Genomic DNA, 24,901 nt, shown 5'->3' with positions numbered 1-24,901 from the left:
ACAGGCCCTTAACCCGCTATACTTTTTGTGTCTGAGAAGACTAGCTCAGTGAATTGCAGTGTTTCACGATTAATTTCAGTATATTTTCAGGGCAAATTCACCATTTTAAATTTTCTCACAGAAGTATTTGTAAGGGTATCTTCATTTTCCTGATACTTCAGACATTCGAGTATTTGGAAATAAAGGCACCTCGCGTTTTTCGCCCGAATACGTACCTGAAAAGCAGCATGTAATTCAAAAACGCAAATTAAACATGTATATTTAAACAGTAAATTTGAGCGCATTATTTCAAAAATATAGCTCGTAAACAAGGTTCTGGTATTAATTATGTTCAAAAGGGAACTGCAGATGCTGGAATATCGAAGGTACACACAATTGCTGGGGAAACTCAGCCCAATTTGGCTAGCCCGTGCTGTCTCCTCCCCTTCCTTAACCCTCTAGCTGTCTCCTCCCACCCTCCCATCCGCCCGCCCTCGGGCTCCTCCTCCTCCTCCCCTTTTCCTTCTTTATTTCCCCACCCCCCATCAGTCTGAAGAAGGGTTTCGGCCCGAAACGTCGCCTATTTCCTTCGCTCCATAGATGCTGCTGCACCCGCTGAGTTTCCCCAGCAATTGTGTGTACCTTCTGGTATTAATTAAACTAGTTATTTCAAAATTGGACGAATCAAGCAATGTGTAAAACTTGATAAAACTGATCTCTCCAAGTTGAGCATATTTCTGGAGTAACATTAGATACAGCACTACTCTATGGAGCACTGATTCTGTTTGTACTTTTGGCCCTCTAATTCACAGGGACATATTCCAGTCTACTTTTTGTTTTAAAGATATCCGTTCATGCAGGAAAACCTGGTATGAACACCTGCTGTCCTCAACAGTGTTGGGAACCTGATACAAACATCAGCACTTCCTGGAGATGCAAGCTGCTGCTATCCATGATCCTTGTATAGTGCTTTACATGTGACAGCATTCTGATTCACTCCTGGGATTGGTACGGCGGAGTTGCCTGTTAGGGCTTTGCTCAATAGGCTGAATATTGAGGTGTCGGGCTTCGTGCTGCACTCTGATTGGCATCTGACTGTAAGCTATTGCTGGGTTCTGACAGTACTGCCATACGTAAAATATTCTGTATAGAAATTTCTGGAGAGAGTTGTAGATCTAAACAGAAGGGGGTGCAGCAACTTTGCTTACATCCAAGAGCTAGTGATGAGGCAAACTGTAGTATTTGGTGGTCTGTCAAGACGTGGTGCAGGTGGTGCTAGTTCCTGACAATGGTCCACACCCTCCATGCCAGTCAAGGTGCAGCCATGAATCCCATAGCCCATTGCTGAGCACCTGCGCAATTTGTCCTGACCTGCCCAGTGCCAGTCAACACAGGCAGCCACTCCACACTGAGCTATGCATTGATAAATAGCTATGGGCACTCAGTACAAGGCAGGTATTTGAACCAGCTTCATGGCACAGCATCTAACGCATCTTTTTTTAATATTAGTATAATTGCCATTCTTAACACTGATTTCATTAATGCTGTCCTTCATGGGAACGCATCCTGAGTATCTCGCATAGTACTATACAATCGCAAATAAGATCATAAGAGATAGGAGTAGAATTAGGCCATTCGGCCCATCAAGTCTACTCCACCATTCAATCATGACTGATCTATCTCTCCCTCCTAACCCCATTCTACTGACTTCTCCCCATAAACTCTGACACCTGTACTAATCAAGAATCTATCTATCTCTACCGTAAATATATCCACTGCCTCCATAGCCTTCTGTGGCAAAGAATTCCACAGATTCTCCACCCTCTGACTAAAGATATTTCTCCTCATCTCCTTCCTAAAATAACTTTTGAGGCTATGACTTCTGGTCCTAGACTCTCCCACTAGTTGAAACAACCTCTCATTCCTGGGATCATTCTTGTAAACCTCCTTTGGACCCTCTCCAGAGCCAGCATATCCTTCCTCAAATATGGTGCCCAAAATCGCTCACAATATTCCAAATGTGGCCTGACCAGCGCATTATAGAGCTTCAGCATTACATCCCTGGCACAGCCTGTGACAGAACCATTGCTCATTTGTTACACAAATGTAACAGAACCATTGCTCATTCATCAGGTGTTAATATTCCTGGCACACAAATAGCCAAGAATTAATAATTTTAATATTGGAAGGTCAAACCTATTGCATGACAAAGACATTCTTACCCCATATCAGGTATATTAAATAATGCCTTCTTTAAAATAAACAGAAAAGTCCTACGTGTCCATTAAAATCTTACCCATTGAAACTGCTGTTGTTTTCCACCTATTTTCTACCTATTTAAAAAAAACCTTACAATGTGACCAGCATCTGCATTTCTTTCTTAAACGTGTTCACAGAAGGTGCGCGGCCATGCCGGTGGCTTTGCGTAGAATGCGGTATAGCCAGAGCCCGGCCTCTGCTCGGGGTGTTCTGCGGGCTGGATGATTATGGGGGGGAAAATCCACCTGCGGGCTGGATGATTTTGGGTTACAGGCCGCATTCGGCCCGGGGGCTATAGGTTGCCGACCCCTGCCTTACCATTATCCTCTGGTTGTAGTCATCTCTGCTAAGGAAAATATTTTTGTTATCTACCCCCATTTGTCTGTCATAATTTTGTATACCTCAATCAAATCCTCTCTTGGCCTATCCCAATCCAGCAAAATCTAGCTTAGTTTATCCCAGTCTCAGCTCTGAATGTTGCATCCCAAGCAACATTCTCCTTTGTACTCTCTCCTGTGAAATCAGATTCTTTCTGTAGTGTTGTTCTCTAGTTCTGCCCTATCTGATGTTTTATATTGTTGTACCATAATCTCATGTATTCTATGCAATGGAAAGTATATCAATCGTACCACCCTCATTGACACACTTGATCACCTTCTCAAAGTTCAGTAAAATAATTAAACAGGATATACTATTAGCAAAACTTTGACTATCCTCGATTAATTTCTCTCCAAAGTGGAGATTAATCTTATCCCTCAATCTTTTTCAAGAGTTTCCTTGCTATTGATGTTAGACTGACCAATTGCACCCAGGTATCTGGTGTTGTGAAACAGCAGCACACACTGCTACACCATTGTGGTGCCTCTTTGCTATGGAGATGATTATGCACTGCCACTTTTTAGATCGAGCTGTGTTAGCAGGTGAGATCAAAATTAAATGTAACTGTACTATTTCTTTCTCATGGGCAGGTATCAGACATTGGTGGGTGTGTTGTAATCATTGAATGAAACCAGGATCCTGTTTGAAAATGCAAAAATATGCTCATTGAAGTACAGAAGAAAATCTTTCTTCCCTTTATATATTCAGTGATGGAATGGAGTATGTCTGGTTCTTTTGTAGCGCATGTTAAACACAGAACAAAGTTAGTTGGTCACAGTGTTTTCATTCACCATTCAGTGCTTTGCTGGTGTTAGGATAAGAATGCAAATAATAAAAGTTCATAGCTGGGTTGACAAATTTTTGAAAGCTGTGAGAAGCAAGAGTAAGGAATTGTATTTTATTAAGTGATTTTTACAATCAGGATTTAAATTAGTTGCAATTTTCATGCTATAATCACATAGAAACATAGAAACATAGAAATTAGGTGCAGGAGTAGGCCATTCGGCCCTTCGAGCCTGCACCGCCATTCAATATGATCATGGCTGATCATCCAACTCAGTATCCCGTACCTGCCTTCTCTCCATACCCTCTGATCCCCTTAGCCACAAGGGCCACATCTAACTCCCTCTTAAATATAGCCAATGACTATCCTCGACTACCCTCTGTGGCAGGGAGTTCCAGAGATTCACCACTCTCTGTGTGAAAAAAGTTCTTCTCATCTCGGTTTTAAAGGATTTCCCCCTTATCCTTAAGCTGTGACCCCTTGTCCTGGACTTCCCCAACATCGGGAGCAATCTTTCTCTGCTAAAATCTCCCAAAGACTAATTATAGAAGGTAGACAAAAAATGCTGGAGAAACTCAGCGGGTGAGGCAGCATCCATGGAGTGAAGGAATTGCCGATGTTTAATTAACTTCAGTTAGCCCTTGCTCTCTCTCTTCATCCCCCCCCTCCCTCCCAGTTCTCCCACTAGTCCCACTGTCTCCGCCTACATTCTTTCTTTCTCCTGCCCTCTCCTGAAGAAGGGTTTCGACCCGAAACATCACCAATTCCTTCTCTCCATAGATGCTGCCTCACCCGCTGAGTTTCTCCAGCCTTTTTTGTCTACCTTCGATTTTACCAGCATCTGCAGTTCTTTCTTAGACTAATTATAGATTCTGCCCCTTGTCACTTGAGATGTGTGAGAGGGAAAGACAGAGTGTTTCATGTTGTGGGTGATATACTGGTGGTGAAAGTCAGAGTAATAGTGAAAAATGTGTTGAAATTATTGGTGCGAGTAGATTTTATTTGTGACACCACACAGAAATACTTTATTGTTACTTTGATAAAAGAAAATTAGGTAAACAAAGTCAAGCCGCTGTTATTAGCTACAATTTAAAAAAGAGAGGCTAGAAAGTGTTTTGTATGTGATAATGGCTTATTTTCTCACTCCTTCATGTAAGGATTTTCTTTCTTCCACTGTTGATGTGAATAAACTGAGTCGTATTCTGAGTCGAGTGAGGACAGGTACTTAGTGATGATAGAAGGAAAGATTTGATAAATTGTTCATCTCCAAAAATCCCTAAAGACACCTTAATGGTGGTTTTCAAGGAATATGATATGCTGTCCATGGTATAGGATACGAACAAGGAGGTTATGTTTTGTTGAAATGGAGTATTTCAGAGATTAGAGACTGGGTAGGATAAACTGTTAGATTTTGCTGCATTGGGAAAGGCCAAGAGAGGACCTGATTGACATATACAAAATTATACTTCAATCTCTTTTGTCAAATTTGGACACTGCCTTCAAAGGCACTGTGTCATTCCCATTGACTATTTTCTCTTAGCTGCTTGATGGGCAGGTTGTTTTAGGAAGAAAGATTGGACAGACTAGGATTTATCTGCTCAAGTTTAGAAGTGCAGAGTGGGAATGATTGAAATACATATTCTGAGTAGTCTTGCAGCTTCCTAAGAAAATTTAGAAGTCACAGTTCAAGTAAATAAGGATTTGGCAAATTGGAACAAAGTGAATTTATTTCTGCTAGTTGAGTCTTCAGAACTCGTTCTCAAGTTTTTAAATATGTTTAAGGCAGATGTGGATAGATTCTTGACAAGCAAGGAGGGAACGTTATTCTGTCTAATGTAGATTTGAGGCTACGATTTAGAAGGATGAGGGGGAACCTCATTAAAACTTAACAAACAGTGAAAGGCTTGGATAGTGTGGATGTGGAGAGGATGTTTCTACTGGTGGGAGAGTATGGGACCAGAGGTTATAGCCTCAGAATTAAAGGACGTTCCTTTAAGAAGGAGATGAGGAGGAATTTCTTTAGTCAGAGGGTGGTAAATCTGTGGAATTCTTTGCCGCAGAAGGCTGTGGAGGCCGTCAATGGATATTTTTAAGGCAGAGATAGATAGATTCTGGATTAATACGGTGTCAAGGGTTATGGGGAGAAGGAAGGAGAATGGGGCTAGGAGGGAGAAATAGAACAGCTATGATTGAATGGCGGAGTAAACTTGATGAGCCAACTGGCCTAATTCTGTTCCTATTACTTAAGACCTTATGACAATTAGATCAACCATGATTAAATATGCTCCTAATTCATATGTTCTTCTGCATGTTTGTATGGACAAGTGGCTTAGCAAAATGTCAAGCTGCAGTGGTTTTCTAATGTGAAGTATATTAAGTTTTGATCCAGCTTAGGATAGCTCTGCTTTAGTCCACAGAATTCTTCTGACAAATAGATCAGGTTGTCCCCTCTGGCATGGGTTTGGATTATTTTCTTTATGAGAGAACATTGATCTAACATGCTGGGCCATCTGCTTTTTGGTGTTCAGCAAATCGCATCCCAGATATTACAGTTTGATTTTCCAATGCCAGTGTGTGTTTTAAATTCACTGTTTCATAAATCATTCTGCAAAGTTGAAAATGCTGGAAATGTTCAGTAAGTTGATGGTTCAATAGTGCTTTATTTGCAGCACCTTTTAAAAAATAAAAAAAAATAAAGAAAAAAGAGGAATAGGGTTATCATTTTAGGTTCTGAAAATGTTGAATTCATTACAGGGTTGAGAAGGTTGTGACTTGCCTGAAATTCAACAATTTAGGCTAATTTAATTTTTATTTGTATCAGAACCAGATTAACTGATATTATACCAATTTCTCTTTCTTCGCAAATCTGTTTGATCTAAGCATTTCCTACAGATCACATTAGCCTTTCTCAGTTTCTACATGCCTTGTTGTTTTCTCTCTCTCTGCCTTTATTTGTCCATTAAACGGCTCACTGCTTCAACATAACTTCTGAATATGACAACCCTGGCCTTGCCCTCTCAGACATATTACCGTTGTCCATTTCATCTCTGCAACTTTTTTTTTCTCTTTGGACGTTCCAAAACATTAACTCTGTTTTCCTTTTTCTCATATATTTCTCATACTCTTTCTCATATATTTCTTCGAATATCCTTGATACATTTGATATTGTCTGCCATGATGAGGGGATTGAAGGCATTGTAGCCAGGTTTGCGGATGATAGATTTTGTATCTGCCTGATGGGAAAGAGGAAATAACTCTAATATGTCGTGCTTGATTATGTTGGCTGTCCCATGTGCTACAGATAGATTTGGTGGGTGAAGGGCTGTATTGTGTGCTGCATCCACATTGTGGGCTGGTCCACATTTCTTTCCGTCTTGGGCCGAGCAGTTGCCAAACTAAACTGTGATGCATCCAGATAAGATGCTTTTTATCGTGCAGCTGTAAAAATTGGTAAGAATCATTGGGGATATCCTGAATTTCTATAGCCTTCTGAGGAAGTAGAGGCGTCGGCATGCTTTTTCCACCAAGCATCAAAGTGGTCTGAAGAAGGGTTTCGGCCTGAAACGTTGCCTATTTCCTTCGCTCCATAGATGCTGCTGCACCCACTGAGTTTCTCCAGCATTTTTGTGTACCATCAAAGTGGTTGAACCAGGACAAATGGGTGATATTTACACCTAGGATTTCTCTACCATCTCCACTTCAGCACTATTGATGCAAACATAGAAACATAGAAATTAGGTGCAGGAGTAGGCTATTCGGCCCTTCGAGCCTGCACCGCCATTCAATATGATCATGGCTGATCATCCAACTCAGTATCCCGTACCTGCCTTCTCTCCATACCCTCTGATCCCCTTAGCCACAAGGGCCACATCTAACTCCCTCTTAAATATAGCCAATGAACTGGCCTCGACTACCCTCTGTGGCAGAGTTCCAGAGATTCACCACTCTCTGTGTGAAAAAAAGTTATTCTCATCTCGGTTTGAAAGGATTTCCCCCTTATCCTTAAGCTGTGACCCCTTGTCCTGGACTTCCCCAACATCGGGAGCAATCATCCTGCATCTAGCCTGTCCAACCCCTTAAGAATTTTATAAGTTTCTATAAGATCCCCTCTCAATCTCCTAAATTCTAGAGAGTATAAACCAAGTCTATCCAGTCTTTCTTCATAAGACAGTCCTGACATCCCAGGAATCAGTCTGGTGAACCTTCTCTGCACTCCCTCTAGGGCAATAATGTCCTTCCTCAGATTTGGAGACCAAAACTGTACGCAATACTCCAGGTGTGGTCTCACCAAGACCCTGTACAACTGCAGTAGAACCTCCCTGCTCCTATACTCAAATCCTTTTGCTATGAAAACAGGGGTGTGTACTCCACCTTGCTTCCTGAAGTTCATGAGCAGCTCCGTTGTTTTGCTGACAGCAAGAGAGGTTGCTGCTTTGCTGCTAAGCTGTCAATGTCCTCCTTGTTTGAGATCTGGCCCACTATGATGCCGAATTTGGTTATGGTTGTAAAGGGAAGATAACAGGAGCTGGGAATGCAACTTCGCGGGACACCAGTGTTGAGAATTATCAAAGAGGATGTTTTGTCACCTATCCTTGCTGATTGCAATCTATTTGCAGAGGTAGATGGTGAGTCCGAGGTCCAGGCGTATGGGAGGAGTTCATTGGGTCTAGCAATTTCGAGATGAGTTTGATAGTATTTGATAATATAATGCTTAAGAAAATTTTGATTTTTACGGCTTAAGCTTCTTACTTTTAGTAACATGGTAGGACAAACATTTAGAGATATGCCTTTGTTGCTACTCAATTGATAATCACCCATGAAAATCAGCCATCTGTTTATTACTACAAGAGCTGATGAGCAAAGTGGAAGTTTGTGGTTGCTGTACATTACCACAAATTCTCTGTTAGTGAACTGTTCAGCTGCTGTCTCTTTCTAATTTCCTATTCCCAGTTTTATGAAACCAACAAAATGTTACACGTTTGATCTGGCAAAGGTGAGTGCAGTTGGAGAATGTATCCAATGTGGCAATGAATTCAACCAGAGCAAAGATTGTTGTGGAGGGGAATTAATTGGGCCTCTGTTCAATAGAGAAGCAAAGAGCTCTCTTGCCTTCCTGTTGTGGGATGTAGGTGTAGAGATCACAAGTTTCCCTGACATATCACACTCGGAGGAGCTTTTAAGCAGTGAAAGATTTCAAATGAAAATATGTTTTGTGCAATAATGCAAAAATCTGGGTTTTATTCATATCCCAGATTAGTGCTCATCAATGTGCCAAATATACTCGGTAAGATTTAACCCAGGCCTACTCGGTGAGATTTGTTGCAACATGAACAGTTTGAACAGTGTTATTTTTGCATTTAGTATGTGGTGTTGTCTTTCACCTATGCAGCCCCTACCCCCAAACTAATGTAACCACTTTCAATTTCATTTTTTTTTGTAGCCAGCCTGCAATCAAAGCTTATCCACTGGTAACATGCACTCTTTATGTAGGTTACCAGATGGGGAAATTTAGGAGTAAAGCCTCGATAAACTGACAATCACTCAAGAGTGGGATTATTGGCTGAAGGGCCTGTTTTCATGCTGTATAATGAGCGTCCCACTTAGGTGACTTTTTAGGTGACTGCAGGAGAGTAGCGAGAATTCTCGTGCCGTAGGAGGGTCTCCAGGAGGTCCTAGTGGGTTGCCAGCAGGTCGAAGGTTATCGTAGGTTCTTATAGGTTGTAGCCGGTGATGACCGATGAATTTCATTGGTTCATTGGGGGAAAAAAATGTAAGCAGTAGTTTTCAGAACCAAGGATAACTGACTGGTAATGTTAAATGCCCGACAGCTGCGTATCTCTGGCTTCTTAAAAGTTGTCGGGCTTCTTAAAAGTCTCCACTCCTTCTTCCCCCCCCCCCCCCCCTTCTCTCTCTTCTCCCCCCCCCCCCCCCCCCCCCCCCCCCCCCCCCCCCCGTTCCCCTTCTTTTAAAGTACACTGTGCTTTAGCCATCTTAATTACAGCACCAACCTTCCTGTTCATTGCGGTGTGTGCTTTGCACCGTGTGAATTTCAGACAGTGTTCCCCCTTCTTGCCCTGTCCCCCTTGTGTGTTTGCCGCGCGCGTGTTCCACTCTGACAGTCGCCGTTCCAGTTGCCGTTTTTTCAGGCGACTGCCAAGTGGGACAGGCCCATTACTCTGACTATAATTAATAGAACCAGTGCCTGTTTGAAGAAAAAGGTTCCGAACAATTTTGCAACCTGGGTCAACACTGCTGTGGAACAGAAATATTTTTTCCTCTTAGGTTACTTTGGCAATATTTAATGTATTGTAAATATCTCTCCTTTGCTCCAGCGATTTGCTTTATCCACAACTCCGGAACATACCCAGTTCACTAGTATGACATTTTAATCTTCAGCACCATGCGTTCATTTAACTTTTGAATTTGATTGCAAATTCGTACTGAATTAAGGTCTGTTATCTGCTTTGCAGTTGCATTACTTGCAACAGCTTAAAATTTCTGAAATTCATTTTTCTCATATCCACCAGAGACAGCAGGCACGCTGTCTTTTTGTAAATCTTAGCTGTATTGCGGACAGGATGTATGGAGGTGGAAGAACAATAATCTATTGTAAGTTATTCTGAAACTTTCAACCATAGTGAACTAAATGTCCATTTTATGGGTTTTTCTCCCCCCAGAAATATTCAGATGTTACATTGGAGATGAAGGCTTTTTAAAAGAATACTAATGTATACCCTACGATGTTGCTTATGAGTTGGAAGCTGTATAACAGCTTAGACTAGCAACAATATTGCTCCAGATTAATGGTAGTTTGTTGAGCGCTACTGTTAGAAAATTTAGACAAGTTAGAAAATTCACTTGATTGATTGGTCAGAATGGTAAACTACGCTTTACAGTTCAAAGTCAAAATTAATTTGGGAAATGATGCTAAATAGTGACAGTAGTGTTGGACCAAGCATTTTAGAGTGTGTGTGTTGTGGTAGCTATATCGGTTGGAGTTGTAGATAAGGTTTTCTATGAGCAAGTTGAACTATAAAGTTTAAAAAAATCAGCTAGTTCATTGAAGCAGAATAGGGAATTCATCACTGTAGAGGTAAATCTACCAGTTCCGAGATACTCAGTGGTCATAATAACGAGGAATATTGCCTTGAAAAGCATATTATGTCTAGTGATACGTGTTATCAGAAAGCATGATATTGTGAGTATGAAATGGAGGTATTTTGATATTGTGAGTATGAAATGGAGGTATTTGCACCTGCCCCCAATTTCTATGTTCCTTGCTCTCTTGGGTGACCCATGAAATGTGATTATTTTAGGTAGTGTACTAGAACACTTCCAGCAGCTTTGGGAATTGGGGATTTTTCAATGCTGCAGTTCTGGTGAGAAAAATAATAAGATTTGGAATAAGTTGATTATATTGGATGTGCTTTTGCCACAAATGCGCAGGTTTAAGATAATTAAGGGCTTTTGGAAAGGTGTTAACAGACTGTTTGTTAAATGTATTTGTGTTTTAATTCCCATCAGATTTAAATTGTTTAATAGACTGATTCACTTTTATTTCTGATTGTAGGAGCAATCAAAGTATTTTTGCGGATGCAGAGATCAAAGTAACTTGTTGGCAGGAATTAATATTGTGCGCTATTGGTTGTGTGTCAATGACAAAACCTATTGAGCAGTTTGCAAAATAAATGACCCTACTCTTTAAATAAATAGTAGTTCTGATAATCCAAGACAGCAAATGTTTCAGATATGGAGCAAGCTAAAAGTATGTGAATAATCTGGGATACAAATATACATAGTATAATGCATGCTGGAAGATCCCGATATGGCTCTAAGCTTCAGATGAGAAATCAACCTTAGATGTATCTGATACCCCTGACAAGGGTCTCAGTGCTAAAGTAGTATTTGAGATGTAATATTAGCCATCATCCAGTTGACTGCTCATGTGACTAGATAGTGTGCTCATGCTGCATTAATGCTATAGTGCTTTTTTATAGAACCCCTTTTAAAAAAATAAAATGCCACATGACGTCAAATTGCATACCTTCATTTTTCGTTGCAATGTCCCATAGGTGTGCGTGACTTGTATAGAAGTCCAAATTCACATGACACAGCAGGTCTATTGTGTTGGAGGCCAGAAGCAAATTACTTCAATTGGCTATTAAATTATATTGTAGGTGGCATTATATTAGAAATTCTAATTATAAGCATGGGATTGGTTGGCAAGTTAGAGGCCTGTTGTATTTGTAAAGCTACCTCGATATTGATATAATCTTTGCCTAATTTTATCTCGGCCCCCCCCCACCCCCCCCCCCCCCCCCCCCCATCCTGTATTTGACTGGTGGAATTTTCACTTCATGTTCTTTTTTGAATTAAACGGATATTGTGAAGAAATCAATCGCCTATTTAATTATGATAACTATAAATCTTGTGTTGCCGCTTCCACACTAGCAATTAATAACAACTTCACATAGATAGGAAATTTCTAATATAACTTGAAAAGTTAGTTGAAAATAGTTGGTTCCTCAATTTACAGAGGTGCTGACAGTTTTGTTTTGTATTTCCAACTATTACTATTTTTGTTTGTGCCAATTGCGATTTTAATAAGTAAATAATTATCTTTTCCTACATTGCATTGCAGAGATAAGGAAGAAGAAAAGGAAGAACAGTTAATGGAAGAAAAGAAAAGGAAAAAAGAGGACAAGAAAAAGAAAGACGCCACTCAGAAGGTGAGAAAAAAGGTCTGATCCTTTCATTGAGGCTTTTGTTTAATAAGTGCTGGTTTGCATTACTATTTTTATGACTGACAGTGTAAAACACATTACATTCAAAATCCTGCACGCATTGTCCAAATGGGTGTCATAGAGTCACAAAACTACAGCGCGGATATTGCCCCATTGCCCAACTTGGCTATGCTGACCAAGTTGCCCAACAATGCTAGTCCCACTTGTCTGTGTCTGGACCAAATTCCTCCCAATCTTTCTTATCCATCCTCCTGTCCACGTGTTTTTTTTTAATGTCCTAATTGTACCTGGCTCTACCACTTCCTCGTGAAACTCACACCACCCTCTGTGGGGAGGCGAGGGGGTGGGGGATTGCTCCTCACCCCTCACCCCTCAATGTCCCTTTAAAATCTTTCCACTCTCACCAAAAACCTATGCTCCCTAGAATTAGACAAGGTGAATAAACACGGTCTTTTCCCCAAATTAATTCCCATCATGATTTTATATTCCATTATAAAGTTTACCCCTCAGCCTTCTGTGCTTCGTGGGGGAAAATAATTAAAAAATCATGCAACTTTCCAGTCCCGGTAACATCCTCAAATGTATCCTTTCCAGTTTAACAACATCCATCCTCGCCCTATTTCAAGAGGGCTAGAATACAAAAACAGGGATGTAATGCTGAGGCTCTATAAGGCGCAGGTCAGGCCTCATTTGGAGTATTGCGAGCAATTTTGGGCACCATACCTGATGTGCTGGAGAGGCTCCAGAGGGGCTTTACAAGAATGATCCCAGGAAAGAGTGGATTAACTTATGATGAGCGTTTGATTTCACTGAGCCTGTAATCGCTGAAGTTTAGAAGAATGAGGGGGTGGGGGGAGGGGGGGGGGACCTAATTGAAAGGTGCTGAATAGTGAAAGGCTTGGATAGAGTGGATGTGGAGAGGCTGTTTCCACCAGTGGGTGAGTCTAGGACTAGAGGCCATAGACTCAGAATTAAGATGAGGAATTTAATTAGTCGGAGGGTGGTGAATCTGTGGGATTATTTGCCACAGAAAGCTGTGGCGGTCGTCAGTTGATATTTTTAAAGCAGAGGTAGATAGATTCTTGATTAGTACGGGTGTCAGGGGTTATGGGGAGAAGGCAGGAGAATGGGGTTAGGAGGAACAGATAGATCAGCCATGATTGAATGGTGTAGTTGACTGGATGGTCCGAATGGCCTAATTCTGCTCCTCTTACTTATGACCTTCCCATAGCTGGGCAACCAGATCATAGTGTTCCAAATGTGCCAATGCCTTGTAACCTGACGTTTCAATTCGATATACTGACTAATGATGGCAAGTGTGCCAAATGCCTCCTTTACCCCACTGTCCACTTGTGTTGCCACTTCCTTGGAACCATGCATCTGCAACCGCAGGCATTTTTGTTCTACCACGTTCCCTAAAGCCCTACACTTTAATATGCAAGTCCATCCTAGTTTGTCTTACAAAAATGCAACACTTCCCATTAATTTGAATGAAACTCCATCCGCCATTCCTTGCCCCTTGACATAGTTGATCAAGATCCTGTTTTCATCTGATCGGGTGTACTGGTGAACATTATTTCTGAGGTCATGTTAACAATTTTATTGAAGTAGTGGTTTGTTTTTGCTCTCAGGAATCATCATTTTATACAAAACTATGTTTCAAGGTTCAAGGTCAGTTTATTGTCACATGTACCAATTAAGGTACAGTGAAATTCAGATTGCCATACAGTTATACCAATAAGGAGCAACAAGACATCCAAATAAAATTTTAACATGATCATCCACCACAGCCATTCCCCCACATTCCTCACTCTGATGGAAGGCAAAAAAAGTTCAACCTTCTTCCCTTTTTTTTTCGCCCATGGTCGGGGCACTCGAACCGTCCGTTGTCAGGGCGATCTTGGCTCCCGCAACCGGCAGTCGAGTCCTCTGCATCAGGGCGATCAAGCTCCTGCATCGGGGGGAATCTCATCTCCCCGCGCCGGGCGAGCTCCTCGATGTTGAAATCCACAGGCCACGGTTGGAGCATCGATCCCAGGGAAGGGATCGTAGGCTCCGATGGTAGGTCCATGGCCCAGTGGTGGGGCTCGGAGTCAGTCTCGAGCAAGGCTGCCAGCTCCATGATGTTTGACCGCAGAGTGACCAGAAAAAAAATCAAGTTTCCAGCAAGGTAAGAGATTGAAAACTCCCGACCCCCCACCCCCACATAAAACAAACCAGAGAAGATTAACATTAACACATACTTTTTAAAACACACTAAAAATAACATAAAAGATGAAAAGACAGACAGCCCGATTGTAGGCGAGGTTGCTATCACTGATGGCACCACCCTATGTCTAGCTTAAACAATACATTAAGCTCAATAATATTGCACTATAGTAAAGCATTATTTTTATCTGAGTCAGTCTTCAGTGCTCTTATCTCATCATGTATTGAAGGTAGTCAAAAATTCTGGAAAAAAACAGCGGATGAGGCAGCATCTATGGAGCGAAGAAATAGGCAATGTTTCGGGTCGAGAACCTTCTTCAGACATGTATTTAGGTCTTTTTCATTTAATTTTTTTTCTTGCTATAGTTTTGTTTTCCCAACTCAAATCCTCTCACAATGAAAGCCAACATGCCATTAGCTTTCTTCACTGCCTGCTGTACCTGCATGCTTACTTTCAGTGACTGATGTACAAGGACACCTGGTCTCGTTGCACCTCCCTTTTTTCTAATCTGACACCATTCGGATAATAATCTGACTTCCTGTTCTTGCCACCAAAGTGGATAACCTCACATTTATCCACATTATACTGCATCTGCATCTGCAATGTTTGGAGTTCTTCCATGCGGTCTTTAAATCTTTGCCATTGCATCTCCACTGTCAATCCATTAAATATAATTTGACAGTCTATCCTAGCCAATACCCGTCTCATACCTTCAAAGTCCCCTTTCTTTAAGTTCGGGATCCTAGTCTCTGAATTAACTGTGTCACTCTCCATCCTAATGCAGAATTCTACCATATTATGGTCACTGTTGCCCAAGGGGCTTTGCACAACAAGATCACTAACTCATTACACAATACCCAGTCCAGGATGGCCTGTCCTCTAGTTGGTTCTTCTACATATTGGTTTAAAATACCACCCCGTATACATTTCAGGAAATCCTCAGTGCTGCTACCAATTTGGTTGTCCCAATCTATATGTAGATTAAAGTCACCCATGATAACTGCTGTACCTTTGCTACACGCATCCCTAATTTCCTGCTTGATGCTATCCCCAACCTCCCTACTGCTGTTTGGTGGTCTGTACACAACTCCAACAAGCGTTTTCTGTCCTTGGCTATTTCGCAGTTCTACCCATACTGATTCTACAGCATCCAAGCTAATGTCTCTCCTTGCTATTGCATTCATCTCCTCTTTTTAACCAGCAGTGCCACCCGACCTCCTATTCCTATTCTGTCTATCCTTCCTGAATATCGAATGCCCCGGCATGTTTAGCTCCAGCCTATAAAAAAAATTATATGTGCCATGCGTTAAATATTTAGCGGAAATCTGAGTCCTATTTGCAGAATTTCCCTCAAGATCTGTTGTTTCTGCAGAACAACATTTTCTCCCACAGAACCATTAGGTTTTTTTTTAAGCTCTATTGGATGGCACAAACTTGATGGGCTGATGGGCCTGATTCTGTGCTCTATGACTGACTTAGCACCAATATTCTCAGATGCCTGCTAATTATTTTATGTGAGGCACATAGGGCTCACCAGCCTATATTTTAATGTCTCTGTCTACCCATTTCTAACATTGATGTTGGTGAATATAGACACAAAGAGCTGGAGTAACTCAGCGGGTCAGACAGCATCTCTGTGGAGAAAAGGAATAGGTGATGTTTTGGGTCGAGACCCTTCTTCAGCTTATAACATGAGATCCATCATTTGCTTATGTCCTTGCTGTGAATATACAATTGAAATGGTTGAAATGGTAATTCAAGTTTCACTGTACCTTATGTGGTACTCGTGACAATAAACAGACCTTTGAACCGTTGAAATTACCTTAAATTTGCTTGCCATACAAATCGCATTTTCTATTTTTGGTTGTATAATGATGGTCTTACCACCCCAACCCTTTTCTGAAATTAGTTTTGACTTATTTACAGTGTCGTTAGTGTTAAATCTTTCTTTGTGTATTTGTTCCATGTTGATCTTTCCCCTTCTATTCATCACACAGTGGTCTGTATCTATTCTACTGGCATTTCTAGTCATAAAAGTATATTTTTCTTATGTTCTTTTCCCCTGCAACAGTGCTGTCGTCCTTGCACCATCAAATCAGCAATCCAAAAGCTGAATGTTCTCATTGTGCTCGATTGCATTCATGTTATAAGGCTGCCCTTTCATGCAATGCCATTTGAGCAAGATCTTTGCTTGTGACTCCTGTTTTTGTGTACTAACGTCTTCTATTAGCTGAGTAGCGTCCCTGTACATATGGGCCCACAACAAATTTTTTCTAATTTAATATTATAACTCGCATCGTATTTTTACTGTTCGTATCCTCCTCATGGATACGCAATAAACTGAAGTTGCACATAAGCATTGAGTCTGTTCCTCTACATGACCACATCCGTAGCCGTATCCTTCCAGGTGATCTGGTGCTTCATAAAATACATTTTGTGAGTTTCCTTCCCCAACCCACCATATCTCACCATCCCAATCTGCAGATGGCTGCCTTAACCACATCCAAAACGTAAGGTAATGGAAATTTGCCTTAATAGAAATCATAAATCACTACCCAAATATTTTAGAAATGGAATAGATTTCGCTCTTGCAGAATTTATGTGGAAAGATAAGTAAGTAAATTAACATTTGTTGATGCTTTGTTACGGAAAATTGCAATGTGCATCCCTCCAGGAACATGACCCCTCCTCCTCCCCATAATACAGAATTGCCTGCAGTCCATTTTAAAAATAATTAATTTCCTCCTGAATTTTCATTTCTATGTGAATTAAACATTACCTGTACATTTCCCTAGAAAATAGAATTTATCAGTGCTTTGCTCATATCAAATTTAACACTCCTTCATCAGGGTAAAGCAGCTCGTTAAGCATTATATCATTATTAACGTGTATCAGATCAGTACATGTGGCCAGCACTGGTGATGTTCTGGCAGTGGCAATGATTCTGTTGTGGAATTGTCCAGGAGGGGGTATGCGATTATTGCAGCTTCTGTAATATGGTTCGGTTTGGTCATAATTTTGCATTCCTTTGTCCCTGAATAAACACAGTAAAATCCTAGATTAAATCATGGTCAGTGCTGAGTTTGGCTGAATTGGCCAGTTTTTTCATTAGCTGTTTATTGATCCATGCTGGAAAGCATGGGCAAATCTTAAGTGGAGTTAGGATCAGCTCTTTGCTGTGTCCTGCAAAGGTTGAAAGTTGCCAGTGCTCACTGCTGTAGCTTCAATGTAAGATTTGGCCTTTAAGGTAGTATGTGCCACAGTGGAGTGATTATAATTCCACAAGCAACAAGGCAGAGAATTAGCAAAAGAAAATCCTTCATGTTACAATAGGAATTGTACACATCAACAAAAGTGTATGATTCAGACTACAAACTCGCTTGAGTAATGTTTATGCAGTTAAATAAACTATGTTTGATGTTAGGTCATGACCAGCAGTATGAAGAAAAACAAGATTGGTAGCTCTTTAAATCTCACTTTCCAAACAATACAGTTCTTGTATTTACTCTTTTGACACATTAGCAAGGCTGGGCTGCCAGATGAGCAGTATTGATTGTGCAGGACATCCTGTATCTGACACAAATGTTATCTGTACCATGGACTCTTTATATGGGACACCAATTCTATATATGGAACACCCTCATATATGGGACACCAGTTTTCCCTGTTTTTCTAAAAACAAAACAATTTATGTCATGGAGGCTAATCTGGGAATTCCTAGATCAGTCACAACATCTTGAAAAAGCTCCCACAACTATGACACCTTGTTGTGACTGTAAGAAATGCCAGGGAGATGCGGTGAGGATCTGAGGTAAGAATTGAATGTTTAGCTGCAGAGGGCATATCCAATGCCAAGCCCAGGAAACTTGACCAATAAAAGAAAGCAGGGAAAACAGAGCCCTAACCTGGGCTAGTCACTCTTTGGTATGAATTTCAAATTCAGAGCACTTTCTGAAAGAACTATTGTAGGCATGATGGGCTGTAAGATTCTATGAATTACCATACCAGTCCCAGCCTCAACCACCTCATCGGATTTTGCTCTTGAAGAAGGGTCCTTACCGAAAACGTCACCTCTCCACATTCTTCAGCTGTTTGACCCACTGAGTTACTCCAGCACTTTAGTCTTTTTTGTTGCTCTTGTGGTTGCAAACATAAGTAATATGGAGCTAAAGTTGAAAGGAAGGATAAATACAATTTCATGACAAGAGTAATCTTTACTGTCTGAGATTAAGTGTGACAGCTCACTTTTTGAAAAACACTTGGCTATTGAATTCTGTTTTTTTCTGAATGGCCTTTAGACTCTGGTTAGAATTAAGAAATGTATAACTGGCAGATTCTTTATCAGATTTTTTTCCTTTATCACGTATTTAATTCCATTAAAATGTCCACTGTTACAGAAGGAAATTTGACACATTATGGTTTTCGATCATCCAGTGCAGTTTCTTGTGGCCCTGCCCATAACCTGCCCCATATAGTTGGAATAAACTGTTGATAACACAAACGGTAGCATCATCTAATTGGTCTTTCACCTTTTATTGTGAGGTTCTAATCCAGACTTTGTTGGTTGATTGTGTCTCATTTGACTGTTGGTTATAAAATTGGTTTGTGAGAACAGATTTGGGAGTATTATTTGTTACTTGTGGACATGAACGAGGTGATAAACTAGTAGCATAGTAATAGAGTAGAGAATGATTGTTAGGAATTCATATATCAGAAGGAGAATATTATAGCGTAAGTAAGGTTTTGACAAGCTGATAACTGTCTTGACCTCTTCTTCCTTGTTAATTGAGAACATTTTATCCAGAAGGCTTAAGAGCCTCTTGGATATTAATTTCAGATCTTATCAGAAAGCTTGATGAGGCATGGTGGGGTGAGAGACAAAGTGTGGTATATGATTAATTAATACTGCAGAGTAACTGCAATTGTGAATTAAAATCAAAATACATATTTTAGAAATAAAAATAGAAGCGGCAGAAAGAAAATTGTAATATTTTGGGCTAGAGGCCTGTTGTTATAATTGGACAAGAGAGAAAAAATAGTTTGAAGTTAAAGATGGGAAAGGGGTGGATAGAACAAAAGGGAATATCTGTAACAGGGTGAGGCCAGGGTTGCCATTGGGATAGGTTGTAGAGATAATACATTCAGTGGGTTAATAGGGACTGAGACAGTGGGAATGCAAAGTGTGACAAATGCAAGGCAGGACGATGTGCGCAGGAGATCAGGATGCTAAAGGAGCAAAATGGAGGGAGAAAAACGAGCCCATATCACATGAACTGCAGTAGATATGGCCAGTTCAGGTTTGGAGAACTCATTTTCTCTTTCTTCATCAGAGCTGGCTATTTCTGCTGCTTTACGATGATGAAGGCGTACTCCATTAATCAAATCTATTTACATTGTTGCATACTAGAATACGTTTTAAATTAGTGGCCTATTGTTTAATTTCACTTGATTGTACATTTTGGAAACAAAATGCTTGTAATATGAAGTTGCAGGTAGATGGACGAGATGATCAAAACACAAAGCAATTAGAAAACTGCCAATTTGGCCAGTTATAATGACTTCAAACTCAATGTTTAATTTTTTGAGTTTTTTGCATCATTGGTTATGTGAATGCAGTTTTTCAATTCACGTTGTAGCTCAAGCCCCTAAACGTGTAGTCACTTACCGTGCATCATCAGCAAGCTTCTCCTGCAAAAAGCTGTCTGCAGTACGCAGGAAAAAGCAGAAGAATGGGGTTGAGAGGGAAAAGTAGATCTCCTGTGGTTGAATGGCAGACTTGTGGACCGAATGGCCTAATTCTGCTGCTATGTCTTATGAACTTGTGAGTAGGGAGATTCGAAGACCAGAGAATATAGGTTCAAGGTGAATGGGGAAAGATTTTATAGGAACCTGAGGGGTGACTTTTTCACACAAAAGGTGGTGGTGCATGGAACGAGCAGCCAGAGGAGGTAGTTGAGGCACAGACTATCCCAATGTTTAAGAAAAAGTTAGACAGGTTCATGGATAGGACAGGTTTGGAGAATATGGGCCAAATGCAGGCAGGTGGGACTAGTGTAGCTGGGACATGTTGGCCGGTTTGGGCAAGTTGGACCGAAGAACATGTTTCCACACAGTATCACTCTAATAAATGCAGACAGTCCTATAACACTGATGATGGCTAAACAAGAACATATTATTCTTAATACATGGAACTTCAGATATTTTTAAACTTCTACCTGGAATTTCATTATTATGCTGAGATGACCTTGATCTTAATGTCACAATGTTCCTGTTCCAGAACAGTATAAGGGCATATGTTCTGGCTTCTACTTCATTCCCAAATCAATGACCATACAGCATATTATTTTGCTTTGAGGATTTGTTGATGCATATCATTCTTGTCCACGTGTAGCCTGAAGGTACTTCAGTGTATTACCTCCTCTCCCCCCATTCTCACTCTGATATATATAAACAAACACCAGTCTTTCTTTTTAATGCTGAATTGAGCACACACTGCCTGTTTGCTCAAGTAGTGTTCTGATTCCGAGGTAGGATTAGTGTTGTGCAAATTGGTTCAAGGACATGATGGTCGTAGGAAAGTAGCTGAACCTGAACCTGGTGGGGTTGTGCTTCAGACTTTTGTACTTCATGCCCCCAAGTGTAGCAGCATAGCAACGAGAAGAGTACACAGCACATATGGTGGGGATTCTTGATGGTAGATGCCACCTTCTAGAGGCAGAGCCTCATGTAGATGCTTTCAATGGTAGGAAGGGCTGTGTTCATGATGCACCGGGCCAGTTTCACCACTTTCTGTAGCCTCTTGCATATCGGTGTGATATAATTGCTGCACCAAGCAAGCAATCACGATGCTTTCAACAGTGCATCAGTAAGTGTTTGTTGGAGTATTTGGTGACATGGCTTGAATTTCTTGAAACTTCTATGAATATATAGACACTAGTGCTCCTTCTTTCTGATTACATCTATGTGGTGGGCTCCGGACAGATCTTCTGAGATGTTAATGCTTAGGAATTTGAAGCTGCCAAATCTATCCATTGCTGAGCCACCAATGAAAACTGTCACAAGGTCTCCCTATTTCCTCTTTTTGAAGTCAACATTTAGTTCCTAGTATAGGAAGGAACTGCAGATGCTTGTTTATACAAAGACAGACACAATGTGTTGGTCTGAAGAAGGGGTTCGGCCCGAAACGTTGCCTATTTCCTTCGCTCCATAGATGCTGCTGCACCCGCTGAGTTTCTCCAGCACGTTTGTCTACCTCTGTGTCAGGCAGCATCTGTGGAGAAAAGGATGGGTGATGTTTTGGGTTGGACCCCTCCTTCAAACAGAATTAGTTCCTTGGTTTTGTTTGCGTTGAGAGGGAGGTTGTTATGGCAGCATCAGTCACCAGGTGTTCAGTTTTTTGCCTGTACGCTGCCTCAAACCACCTGTAATCGGCTAACAATAATGGTGTTGGCAAATTTGTAGGAGCTGTGCTTAGCCACACAGTCATGGGTGTCAAGAGAGCACAGCATAAGGCTAGCCATGTAGCCTTAAGGTGCATCTGCAAATGGTCAGTGAGGAGGAGATGTTGTTACAGATCCCAACTGATTGAGACCTGCCGATGAAATGATTACAATAGCACTTTCCTCTCCACTTCTCTTTCTCCTTTCATCAGAGCATTCTGGCCAAATATCAGGGTTGTGCAACTGACCCCATGGTTTAGCAAGGTGCCAATCAAACCCAGTGACATTATTGCAGTTGATCCTGCTAGTGTCTGATATACATTGTGTCAGAATGTATGAATGATAACTCCTTAAATTGGATCATCAGACCTCTATCTTGAATAAAGTTCTGTTCCACGACAGCTGACTTAGTTGTTGCTTTGCCCTTATGCACGGGTAACAAAGTATTTTAATACTGTAGTGCAAATTAATAGTAATTACTCGGGTATTAGTAATGTGTTTTATTTCTGGTAACTGCTCTCAGGTGTACACTATTATGATGGGCACCATATGGTATTTTATAACTTTTATATTTGCTGATCAGCACTGTCCTCCAGAGACTGGTGGAAGGATGATGCAAAATGATAGTAACCCTCAACCTTGGCCTCAATGGTGGAAAAAATATTGGGAGCCTGCTAGTTGCTAGTGATTTTTTTGATAGGTACTGGAATCATGGCTGTGAACTGACCAGCATTTTTCTTTTTGTGTGTTTCAGGTTACAGAACAAAAAACCAAAGGTGAGAGACTTTGTTTTGGAAGCAGACACATTTCTATCTATATCTATGCGCACAGATGAACACAGAGAGAGTTCATTCATGAATATGTCCTTCAGCATATAATCCTCTTTTTGAAGTCAACATGTTCGCCAATCTAACGGAATCCCACTACTGGCCACATCTTCCCATCTCCACCTCTTTCTGCTTTGCGCAGAGACCGTTCCCTCTGCAACTCCCTGGTCAACTCATCCCTTCCCACCCAAACCACCCCCTCCCCAGGTACCTTCCCCAGCAACTGCAGGAGATGCAACACCTGTCCCTTTACCTCCCCCCTCGACTCCATCCAAGGACCACGACAGTCTTTTCAGGTGAGGCAGAGGTTTACTTGCACCTGCTCCAACTCCATCTACTGAATCCGCTGTTCTAGGGTGTCAACTTCTGTACATCAGCGAAGCGCAGGCTCGGCAATCGTTTCGCTGAACACCTCCGCTCAGTCCGCCTAAACCTACCTGATCTCCCGGTTGCTCAGCACTTTAACTCCCCCTCCCATTCCCAAGCTAACCTTTCTGTCCTGGGCTGCCTCCATTGTCAGAGTGAGGCCCAGTGCAAATTGGAGGAACAGCACCTCATATTTCGCTTGGGTAGCTTACACCCCACGGTATGAACATTGACTACTCAACTTCAAATAGCCCTTGTTTTCCCTCTCTCTTTATCCCCTCCCCCTTCCCAGTTCTCCCACCAGTCTTCCTGTCTCTTTCTATCTCTGTTCCGCCCACTCTCGCCTGACATCAGCCTGAAGAAGGGTCTCGACCCAAAACGTCACCCTTTCCTTCCCTCCAGAGATGCTGCCTGTTACGCTAAGTTACTCCAGCATTTTGTGTCTACCTTTGATTTAAACCAGCATCTGCAGTTCTCTCCTACTCGTACACGAGTGGTGTTAGTCTTCTCAACTTTGGAAGGCTCTTGCTTTCTGCTCTTTTAAATGTTTAGTTTTCAGGTTAGTATTTGGAATGTGATCAGTGCAGGTAACCAGCATTAGTTAATTCATTCTCTATCCCTTCTCTTCCCTTTAGGACTGCTATTACCCAGATACGTATGTAATAGGATCCTAATTATAGCATCTTCAACCACGTGCCACATGAGTTAGCTGTGTCAGAATCGAGAGGGTTGAATGACTTAATGTTTCATCACCAATTGCTTTTACTTGCTGGAATTTTGAGCAGTTTATTTAAGCATCTTCTATTTTGACATTGTGCAAGCCAACAATTACTTCTGAATGAATCACATTTTTTAAGGGAAACTGGACAAATGTTGCTAATAACCTTTTATATCAAAGAATATCGCTGGGAATGCATGTGATCTCAACTGTGCATTTCAAATCTATAAATTAATTTGCAATATCTGACTTTTAATATACTAAAACATTAAATGTGAAGAAAGAATTTGACTATGGTAAGGAAGCAATCCTTTCCCTCAGGAGGCGGAATCCAGTTCAAGGGAATATAACCGTGGCATTTGAGGTAACCTAGTTAAAAATCAATTCCAGAAGAAGCAATTTTGTTCAAGTCGGGTGCTGATGTGGAGTGCACTGATTCAAAAGGTTATTGATACTGAAGCATTTAAAAGAAGTTCAAAGCATAAGTATGAAGATGGGGAAAGAAAGTTCAAATGGGTCAAAACGAGCTGCCATCACAACCAATTGTAAATTAGATTTGATGGACTGAACAGAGGAACTGCTATTCCTGTGTAAAGACTGATGGGTCCACATTGTGCTCTGTAGATAATGTAATACATTTGGAGAGATTGGTGTCCCCTTTTCACCCTGGGTCTCATGCAGTGTTGGAAAAGGCTTTGAAAGCAAATATGTTTTCATATCTTGGTATTGCTTTGTCATAAAATGTCCACTTTGCAACAGCATGCACAGTTTCAATTAAGAATTCAATTTATGCAATATGGAGTCATCTTTTTATGCTGTATGGAGTCCCTGCAGCTGCGATTCCGCAGTGCTATTGTGTTACTGTGCCACCTTGAAGATAGGAGCCACCTGGCTGTTTGTTGCAGTTATTTTGCCTTCTGTGTGTATTTTGTGCATAGGGATGCAATGTTACGTGGAAGGGATTTAATGGGCTTTTCTCATTAGCTTCATATGGCATCCTATCTTAAAATTGAATTCTGGACTGTGTTATCAGCTGGTAGATGTATATTTTGATTTTTGCAAAAATGTATGTAATTGTCAGGTGCCCAATAAATCTAAGATAGACAAGGTACAATCTATAATGGGTGTTTGACACCTTGGGCAGATTTTTATTTGTGATTTCAACCTTGATGCACATTGTATCCATTAAATAGTCATC

At 41.1% G+C, this 24,901-nt stretch overlaps 1 protein-coding gene across 3 annotated transcripts in view; it reads left to right on the top strand.

The window, feature by feature from the left end:
• The window catches only part of tnrc6b (trinucleotide repeat containing adaptor 6B), a 103,311-nt gene that overhangs the window by 19,006 nt on the left and 59,404 nt on the right, over positions 1-24,901 (top strand). For all 3 annotated transcript variants that reach the window (XM_033013453.1, XM_033013452.1, XM_033013454.1), the window contains exons 2-3: positions 12,042-12,129; positions 22,547-22,568. In XM_033013453.1, coding sequence (XP_032869344.1) covers positions 12,042-12,129; positions 22,547-22,568 — 110 coding nt within the window. The remainder of the gene's footprint in view (positions 1-12,041; positions 12,130-22,546; positions 22,569-24,901) is intronic.

The sequence above is a fragment of the Amblyraja radiata genome, chromosome 38 (genome assembly GCF_010909765.2).
Source record: "Amblyraja radiata isolate CabotCenter1 chromosome 38, sAmbRad1.1.pri, whole genome shotgun sequence".
Lineage (NCBI taxonomy): Eukaryota > Metazoa > Chordata > Chondrichthyes > Rajiformes > Rajidae > Amblyraja > Amblyraja radiata.
The sequence above is the reverse complement of the archived record's forward strand: the minus strand, read 5'-3'. Positions and strand labels throughout refer to the sequence as shown.